General features: G+C 40.0%; 2 protein-coding genes across 2 annotated transcripts; one reads left to right on the top strand and one right to left on the bottom strand.

Annotated features, from left to right (window-relative positions):
* Positions 1 to 444: 444 nt before the first annotated feature.
* LOC105050379 (AP2-like ethylene-responsive transcription factor AIL5) lies at positions 445 to 3539 on the bottom strand. Its single transcript, XM_073242715.1, has 9 exons — positions 3291 to 3539; positions 2858 to 3170; positions 2580 to 2662; positions 2366 to 2374; positions 2154 to 2242; positions 1991 to 2064; positions 1819 to 1869; positions 1633 to 1709; positions 445 to 1438 (listed from the first exon to the last, which is right to left on the bottom strand). The coding sequence occupies exons 1-9, from the start codon at positions 3373 to 3375 to the stop codon at positions 837 to 839; spliced, it is 1383 nt and encodes a 460-aa protein (XP_073098816.1). The 5' UTR covers positions 3376 to 3539; the 3' UTR covers positions 445 to 836.
* Positions 3540 to 3831: 292 nt separating this feature from the next.
* LOC105050583 (uncharacterized) lies at positions 3832 to 9353 on the top strand. The gene is given in 5 exon segments (XM_073242737.1): positions 3832 to 4429; positions 4530 to 4592; positions 7818 to 7938; positions 7940 to 8477; positions 8603 to 9353. Coding segments are annotated over 5 exon segments (1875 nt in total). The 3' UTR covers positions 9158 to 9353.
* The last annotated feature ends 759 nt before the right edge of the window (positions 9354 to 10112 follow it).

The raw sequence follows: 10112 nt of genomic DNA on the forward strand, positions 1-10112 counted from the left end.
GGGTCTAAGCCGTGGTTGGTTGGTCCTACACAAGACACAAGTGTGACATATTTCCGTCAAGAAGAAGTGTAGCTACTTGTCTATATATATTGGCTTTTTATATTAGGTTCCAAGAGGCCGGTCGGCCAACCTACAAATGCATGGAAAATTTGATGGTTAATTAGGCTAGTCACAGAGACAGCAACCGTTAATGTTCATCATCCCTGAGTAAGGATACCTTCTATAATACTTGGATCTTATGACTCTTTATCCAGCTACACAACCAACAGTATCTCCTGGAGTTCCTTTAATTAAATACTGTACACGTCAGTGACTCAGTGTACAAGCTGACAACTTTTGGCAAATTCTAAATGAATACTATATCATGAAACCTTTGCGTGCACCATCACGTGCCCACATGTTGCAATAACTTCGACTAACAGTATAACTTCATGCACTCATAGAGAACTGAAACAGAGTTTCAAATATCAGATATTTAAAAACATGCGTACAAGAAATCTTAGATGGGTTTTCTTCAAGTCGCTGAATACAAGATAAGCATAAGTTGGCCGAAAGGAAAAGACATTAAAGGTCTCCTGTTGATACTAAACTGATGATGATAGAATAGAATCATGTCAGGAAAAGAATGGCAAAGGAAAAGAACATGACCATGAGTAAAACTTCAGATTCATGTTAGTCCACCATCAGTCTTCCTATTCCTTCTTTCCTTGTCAGTTCAAATCATCTCTCTCTCTCTCTCCCTCCCTCCCTCTCTCTCTCCATCTATTTATCTATCAGCGTCTCTTTTTCTTTCTGCATGCTAATGCAGTGTGTCCTCATTCTCCCACTCATTCACATCATTCCATCCCGTAAAGGGCTGTACGTAAGGCTGCCACAGTAGGCTTTGCACCCTGCTGGTAATAGTAGGATGGCGTGACCCAAGTCGCCCCCACATAACCGGAATTCTCGTAGCCCATTCCAAAAGAAACAGGAGGAGCAAAAGGAACAGAACTACTCCTGCTCTGGCTTGGCTCTTGCTGTTGAACCATCCCACCATTCCACACAACGGTCCCCACTCTTCCTTGACCTATACCACCAACAGAAGCAGCAGCAGAGAAATCCATATTAACACCAGAACCAAACACTTCAAAACCCGACACCAGATTTCTATGCTGCTGCTGCTGGTGGAGAGCTAGTAAAGACCAATAGTCTTGGTCCTGTTCCGAGGGCAGGGCTATGGCGTCCCCGCCACCAGTTTGGTGCCTGGCATTGGAGTTGGAGGATGTTGATGATGAATCCGAGGCCTTGAAGGCCTTGCTAGATACCCCACCAATGGGGAGGTCGCTGTTTATGATGCTCTCAACGTCATACCGGCTCATGTCGAAGTTTGTCACGGCATTGAGTCCCCGAAACTTGATTGCTGCAATGTCATAGGCCTCTGCAGCTTCCTCTTGTGTACCTAATAATCAAACCATCCATTACAGCCGATTTTTATCTTTTTTTTATCTTTTTTTTTTTTTTTAAGAAGTAGATTAGATAGAGGCAAATCACTTTCATTAAGATTAGAGACATACGGTAAAAAAATAATCCATTACGAATGAGTTAATAAACCAAGATGTCATGTACGAATGCTTTCAAAATTTGGTTACTTACTAAAAGTTCCCAGATATAGATCTTTGTTGCCAGCTACTCTCCCAATTCTCGCCTGCCATCGGCCATGCTGGTGGTGTCTGCAGTATTTCCAAGAAAAAAAAAATTATAAAACTTAATCAAAGTAGGATTTAAAAGTGAACAAGATGTATAAATTCCAATCCACTTATGAAAGAAAATTTGCCTGACCTAGTGACTCCTCTATACATGGAGGCTCCTCTGGAGAACCCACTACTCTTTCTGCAAATTAACACAAGAAAAATAATGAGAGAGAAACCCAACGTTAAAACTACATACATGCATGCAAGCATGCATGCATGCATGGATTAATGGATGTGTGAACGTCACGCCAAGTAGGCACCTTCTGAGGGATGCGACGAACTCCTGACGTGTCATATTCTTCATCTCTTCCAGCTGCTTCTCGTAGTTCGACACCTACGATACCAAGGGCAGCACGCATACGTGATGCTTTTGTACATTAATACGGTATTGTCAACCCAGGGGGAGGCGGTGCGGTCACCTACCGGGAAGTTGGTGGTGGTGTTGGGACCCCAGTACTTGAGAGCTGCTAAATCGTACGCCCTGGCCGCCTTCTCCTCCTGGTCATACCCGCCTATTTTTTGCCCATTTCAAACAATACTAAATAATTAGATTAAGACTTGATATTATCATTTTATTGTTTTGGGGGTGGGGGGGCTACAAAAAGAGGAATGAATCGCTGATGAAAAAGGCTTACCCAAGTAAACTGAGAAACAGCAAACAGAAGGTACAGCATCCAAACAGAAGGTGCCACGTCCCAAAGGCCGAAAGGTGAGAAGCGCAGGTTAGCAACGTCGGATAGGAAAAATCTAGGTTGCGCATGAAGGGCAGTAATGCACTAATCAAGAAGAGCGCAGGCCGCGCATCTCAGAGGGGTGTACGGCCAGCTGAAGTTAGCAGGAGCGGCGTACCTTGGCGGCCTTTCCGGCTCTGCCCTTCCCGGCGGCAGCTGTTGTCCCAGAGATGCGCCTCGTATCTTCCCGTCCAGCGATGCCTGCCGAAAATACCCCTCAAAATTCCACGTAAAATTCCAAGACCGGGAAAGAAGAGAGAGAGAGAGGAGAGAGTAAACGATTTCTTAAGAGATCATCGAAGGCTCCATGTTCTCATGTCGGCAGAGAGAACGATTTTTTAATTCCCGTCTTGCCCCTGTAGTAGACTCTGATACTGTGGAGTGCGTACTACTTACTTGGTGACTCCACGGTAGATGGAGGTTCTCTGCCCGAAGGTCTCAGACGCCCTCCTCGGCTCCGCCGTCACGGACGTCGCGGTAGCCAAGGAATCCGGCCGCTCAGCCGGGAAACCCTGCATGAATCCCGCGGCGATGCTCCTGAGGTCGGAGTCGCAACCCCCGTGGGTACCCGTCTCCGCCGCAGCCGCGTCGCTGCTGGAAAACCCTCCACAGCCGCCGAGAAAGTCCTCTAGCTTCGGCCCCTCCGCCGCCAGCATCGTTAGGTTGCCTCCAGCGGCGCAGCAGCCCTCCTCCGCCCGCTCCTGTCCACCTACAGCCAAATCAAAAGCAAAAGAAACAAACAAATAAAGAAAACCGCCATCGAAGGCCCCTCGGTGTTTCCTTTCACTGAAGAACAAAATAAGGAAGGGAGGAAGAAGGAGAGGCCGACCGTGGTGAGAGGTCGCGGAGAAGGCTTCGAAGAGACCTGGATGGTGCGAGAGGGAGAAGGCGAGCCAGTTGTTAGAAGCATCCATTTGCGTGGTTGGTCTGTGGGGCTATTCTGGGAATAAAGAACTCTCCGGGAGAATGAACGAAAGAGACTTATCAGTTGAAAAGAGGAACAAGGGGGGTCGGGGAAAGGAAGACACAAATATAGACAGGACCATTACGGGAAAGAAGAACAAAGAAGAGGAGGAAGGGCAATGTGCGTGAGAGAGAGAGAGCGCGCAAGCGCACGATAATCGAGGTTGCCTTATTAAATCTGGTATTAAAATAAGAAGGGTTTAATTAAAGATAAAGATAGGGTGGGATTAGGAGGGGGGACAAGTGGAAGCCTTTCACGGGCCGTCTGGGCGGTCTCCTTGACCGAATTGCAAGCAGTGTCCACCATCCCTTCCAAACTAATATTAAGCCACAGCTGTTCTACAATAAGACAAACATAAAAGAATTACCGCGCGGCGAATTCTAATTGGAGCTGTGGATTAGCTATAATGTCCCGTAGGAGGAGAGGACCGTGGAATTGTAGAGAGGCGAGGAAGCAAGAGGGGAGGGGAGGGGACACGAGGAAGCGAATGCGCGACCGAAATGGGTACGGATGGAAAGACACGTGGCGGACAATGGGCCCAGCCGCTCTTTCTTCGTCCTCCCGCATCCCCTTTCCTTTTCCACGGCCTAGTTCCACTCACCTTCTGGTGCTGTTTACCGCCTCCACAGTTCGCGGCACTAAATCGAAGCCGTCATCTCCGTACCATCCCTGCGGATGCAGCAAGCACGGCCGTCCGATTCTGATCCGACATCAGCTTTTATCATCGGTCCCCCGGAAGGGCGTGACGCTGATCGCAGACGGGCGTTCTAATTACTGTTTGCAGCGGTGGTCCCTCTGTCCGTCCGATGGTGATCGAGTGGTCAACGGGACGTGGGACCCTAGGCGGGCAGTAAATGGTCGCCTGACGGAGAGAAAGGAAGAGTGGGGATGGGAGTGGATCCCACCACCGACCGCGTCTGATTTAGATCACATGGCGAGGGCGACGGGGCCGCTCACCGTAGCCTACAAGGGATGGTTGGGCACCCGGTCACCTCCAGTTTGCGGTGAGTGGCGGGTGATGGCCCACGTCGGCCCTTGATCATAAGTTTGAAGAAAGAAAGAAGGGTTAATCATATCATATGTCAATCACTGCTGTTATTTTAGAACTTAATAGTACTAAACAGAATGCTTCCCCCATATCTTACGCCACTGCACGTGTTAACTGGGGTACGTGGACCTTATCAGGAAAGGAGATGCTTCTGCACATGTGTGTGTGCGCGCGTGTGAGAGGGGGGGGGGGGGGGGGGGGAGAGAGAGAGAGGGTACCACAGTGCACGTGAAGGTGAGAACGTTCACCGAGTATAGTCCGCCTAGGGTCTACACAGGGTGGTGGTACCTGAGGAGGAGAGTATCAGGTCAAAAAGGAAGATGGAATATTATTGAGGGTCATATCATACATGTCCTTAAAGTCTAAACAAAGGAGACGTGCCAGCTACTTGAGTTTTCAACCCACCCTAATATCATGGGAAACTATGCTCTCATCACACCCGGCTTCCAAATGTTCAACAAGCTAATCTGGGTTGGAGCTTGCCCAGGAAATGGAGGTCATACGGGCTTGGTACCAAGCTTTAAGAAACATTGGCACGCCTTGTCAAATTAAAGAATAAGTATAACCTCCAGCGCAATTCCTATAGATAGATGAAGGTGATGGATAGAGACAACAAAGAAGGAAAATCTCAGTATGTACATGAGTATTGGTTCATATAGATCAACTTTTTTCTTCTGAAGAACAACAAGTTTACGTGCAAATCAACTATAAGTATGCATACAATGTTAGGCTTGTAAGTATTTAGGTTGCATTTGATAACCGACAATCTATTCAAATTGTTAGTAATTTAAAATAGATTCATCAGATTACTGTATTTAGTATATTTTTTAGATGGCAATCCAGTACCTTAGCAATCCAAATTACTTCTCAGGAGGTAATCTAAATTATCTTATGCAGAGGTGGCTATTCAGATTATCACTTATTTGATAATATTATAAAAAAAAATTTGGACTAAATTATCTTTTTAAAAAAATCACAAAAACTCTATCCCTCCACCTCCCTTCCTCGATGACTCTCACCCTCCCCTTATTATATATAATAATATAATATACTATTATATTATTATTATTATATTTTTATAGTAACTATATTATATTACAATAATATAGTATATGATAATATATATTATATAAATCTTATTATATTAAAAAATAAATTATATTATAAAATATTATATTATTATATTATATTATAGTATTATAATATTATATTATTATATTCCTATATATTATTATATTATAATTATAATATAATAATATATATTATATTATATTAATATAGTATATAATATAATATTATTATATATAATAATATAGTATATTATATTATAATAATTTATTTATTATGTTATCATATAATATTATATATTATATTAATTATATAGTTATATTATTATATTATAATATATTGTAATATATTAATATAAGAATATTATAATATATTATAATAATATCTTTTATTAATATAATATAATATTATTATATATAATAATATAGTATAATATATTATATTACTATATTATTAATATATTATATTATAATAGTTTATTATAATATCATAATATAATATTATAATATACTACATTAAAATATATTATATTATATTATAATAATTATATAAATATTATTATATATAATAATATATTATATTATATTATTATTATTATAAAATTAATGAGGTATTTTAAGAATTTGATTTCATATTATCGATAACCTGATTGTTATATCAAATATGTCGATCAAAATTTTCAGTAATATTATCGTATCATTACTTATATGTAATAAAAAAAGTAATCAATACTATTGATAATTTAATAGTGATAATCTATCTTGAATCTAGATTATCTTTCAAGATTGTCTGACGATGCACCAAACATAATCTTAAGATAATGGCTGAGGTGATGATTATCCAGGAGAAGAGGTCAGTTCTAAAAACATGTAGAATGCCATAACTACACGTGCACAAATAAAGGTGAGCCACATGCACACCTCGAAAATCACATCTTTCCCTTTTCTTTTTTTTTTTTATTGGGGTCTAACCAAGAATTAGATGTTGGACAGGAATAAATACAAGGTTAGGCAGTTCATATGGGACAACTTAGGCACATAGGCCAAGCATTACTTTTCAAGAACTATTGGATTATACAATGAAGAAAAGTGGCATCATTATCTCCCTCTCCCCTCCGCCCACGCCAACACCTCGTTGAGAGCAAGTAAGGTTATTAGAGCAGAAATTTTACTTAAACATCACGTGCATTTATATGTGCAATTTATCAAAAATGGTCAAAAAAATGTTAATTATGTGTCACCTCTCTAGAGCTTATCTCAATAGTCATACTTCTGTACCTAACAATCAATAATTGTAGGTCCACTTCTTGGATGGCACACCTCTAAATATTTGAATCTAAATAATTATGTTATAGACTTTCTCATTTTATCTTCTGAAAAAAACGAAAAGCTTTTGTAAGATTTTATATAATAAACACATTCAACTGCATATAATAATTATTTTCATCTACCAATTAGGGCTTTATCCCAATAGTTACACCAATCCACTTGCCAACTAAAGGTTCTAGGTTATTTTCACTTTCCAATCAGGGCATATGTTCAAATATTTGAACTCAGATGATTATAATGCAGGTAAATCTTCCTCTTTTTAGCTCAAAAAAGTGCTTTCACTTGCTTTTTCCTTGTCAAAATTTGTCTTTGTTAGCTGATTTTCTTATTAGCATTTATAATTTCTTGTCCAGTAAATGCGCATAATTTACAGTTTCAATAGATCTTACGGTTCTAATTCTAATAAGAGATTAATGAAAAAATATTCGTTGCAAGGGTGATACCATGCCATATTTACAACAAATCAATGAAAAGTTGAGAATCAATGAAATACAAAAGGATAGTGTGGGTATCATTCACGAAAATCAATAAAATATACTAAAATTGATAAAATATAGAGATTCTTATTGGTTTGTAACACATATGACATGATATTACCGTTGTAATGAATATTTTTTTGAGATTAATATGCCTCGGAAGCACATATGCAAAGAATAGATGAGTATAACCTTTTATATTTCCTTTAGCCTAGCAAGAAGCCTAGGCAGTATGAAGCATGGACTGATCTCTTCATGCAAATTAAATATACAAGCCAAGATTTTTTTTTAAGAGTAGCCTTTTGAACCTAATCAGCTATACAGGCTAATAATATCAATCACATCACTAAAAGAACGCACCGAATCTACACAAGATTGTCGCGACATCGCCAAATCTACACGAGATCGTAGCCCTGAGTACCTTAGGCTGCCCCTTTTAATTCGAAGCCCGTTAGATAAGTTACCGCTCCAGATTTGAAATTTAAATCAAAGTGCCCCATCAAAGCGCAACAACCCACAAAACCAGGAGATAGCAGAAAAATTGAACAGCATAGAGCATTCAACCAAACAACTTAACGGGCCAGAAAGAACCCAAAAGCTTCAACTTCAAGCAGAGGTGGAAGGCTACTATACCAGTGGCAGGGAGACTAAAATGCCAAACAACAAGAAACACATCTCTCCTCCTGTAGTAGTGTCCACCGGCTGCGCAAAGATCAAGTCTTACCTCACCATCTGCCGTCCTCTTTCCCATCCCCAACCATGTCCACTGCCCAAACCCTCTCTGCAAGTCATTTCTCAACAAGAGGCCGCCTCTAACTCGATCTTAGATTCTCAAATTCCAAATTTTTCTAGAGATCATGAAGCAGCCGTTCAAGCCTTCTGGAGAAGAGCTAGAGAACTTGAACAAGAACTTCATAAGATAGACAAGTGGCTAAGCACGGAGAGAAAACAAAGAGAAAGCCTTCAGAACTCTATGACAGGAAAAGCGCAAGAAGTTCTTGGCACAAAGGTGATGAAACTATCAGATGGAAGCTATCTTCATGAAATTAAGAGATTGGGTAGGCCGTGGGGAAGATTAGTCATGCAAGTCTCCGCACCTGCAATTGCTGAGAACGCCACAACTGCAACTGAGGTGCTCTGCGAAAGAATACACTGGATAAAGAAAATGCTAAAAATATAAAGCTTTATTGGCTTTATCTTTTTTACTTTTTTTACCTGCTTGATCAATTTCAAACTAACGCATAGCCGTTTTTGCAGGTGCTATATCAAATGGCATCAATGACAATGGAGGATTTGATGAATAGCCTGTTTGAATCAATGTCAATGACCAATATAAGTGGCTGCAAGACAGATCAATGCAGAGGTAAGTTTGTTTTAGAGGGATCTGAAGATGGTTTCATGGAGGCTATTCTTCTGGATGCAATGGAGAAGATGGAAGGATTGGTTTTGGAAGGCTTGAGGATACAGATGGGATCGAGTTCAAAAGCCATTAATATTAAGGAAAGTAAAGGGAAGGAAAGAAGCAGGCAGTGTCTTGTTCTATTGATGCTGATTCAGGTCAGAGATCCAATGGAAGACAATGGGGCTGTTGGGGAGTTTATGATTGGACTCATTGAGGCATCGGCTGCAGAGGTGTCTTCAAGAAGATTTCATATTCATGGGATACACATCGCTGGGATAAAGCGCATGAGAAGGACCAATGGGAAAGATTTCATCTGGAGTGCCTCAGCAGAAAGATGCAAGAGAACTTGTAACAGCTGTTGTTGGCAGCATGTAAGGAACCCAGACAATGTTTTTGCACATGAGAGTTAATAAGAGAGGCAAGAGTTTTATTTATTATTTGGTAACAATGAATCTGTGTTCACAAAAACAGGACACCTGCTGATATATTGTAATAAGCTTTTGTCTTGAAACCTTTTGACTCAGTTTATTTTGTCAACTGACTAAATAAAGCAACTAAGAACATCAGTGCAACCAAAACTTGATGGTGAAATCATTTGAGCTGGTTCTTGATTGAATGAAAGGCATGACATGATACAGGATATGACTGTACATAAGAAGAGGATGCAGACACAATAAGTCCTAAACAGAAACTTTCAAGCGGTTGCAAAGTCCAAAAAAATAAAAATAAAAAAATAACAAAAATAACAAAAAAAAAAAAAAAACTCTGTTATGATGCATGTATGTGAGTGCAAAAGAAGCTCTTAAAAGGAAACAGTCATTTACTTGAAATTGACTACACAGGCAAAGGTCGATACAATCTCTATAGTTATAAGGGCTTGATATTTGTCAGAAATTCTGCTAAAGGGCAAAAGGAAAAGAAAGCCTAAAACATCTGGGAAACTTGTTCAAGTTTAAATATAAAAAAGAAAAACTTCACCATGCATATGAGAGTTTTGTAGATCAACTGGATATGACTAGAGTTCTAAGGAAAACAATTTGAAGAATACTATTGATGTTTTGAACTTTAGGACATATGAGTTAAACACCATAAAGGATTAATCAATTTGGTTAGATACCCTCGTACTATGGTGGGCCTCCAGTCCAAGTCCCAACTTCAAAGTAGATAATATTAAAATCAACAGCCAAGTAGAGGCATCGATGCCATGGAGTGAACAAATTTGGAAATATTTTGTGACAAGGATACGAATATGACAAGTTTACTGCTGGAGAAGCACCTTCATTGGTGACACATTCACATTCATAATCATGTTGAAGAAAACAAGAAACATGGGGAGAGTAGTAAGTCAAAATGAACAACTACGAG

The sequence above is a fragment of the Elaeis guineensis genome, chromosome 8 (assembly GCF_000442705.2).
Source record: "Elaeis guineensis isolate ETL-2024a chromosome 8, EG11, whole genome shotgun sequence".
NCBI lineage: Eukaryota > Viridiplantae > Streptophyta > Magnoliopsida > Arecales > Arecaceae > Elaeis > Elaeis guineensis.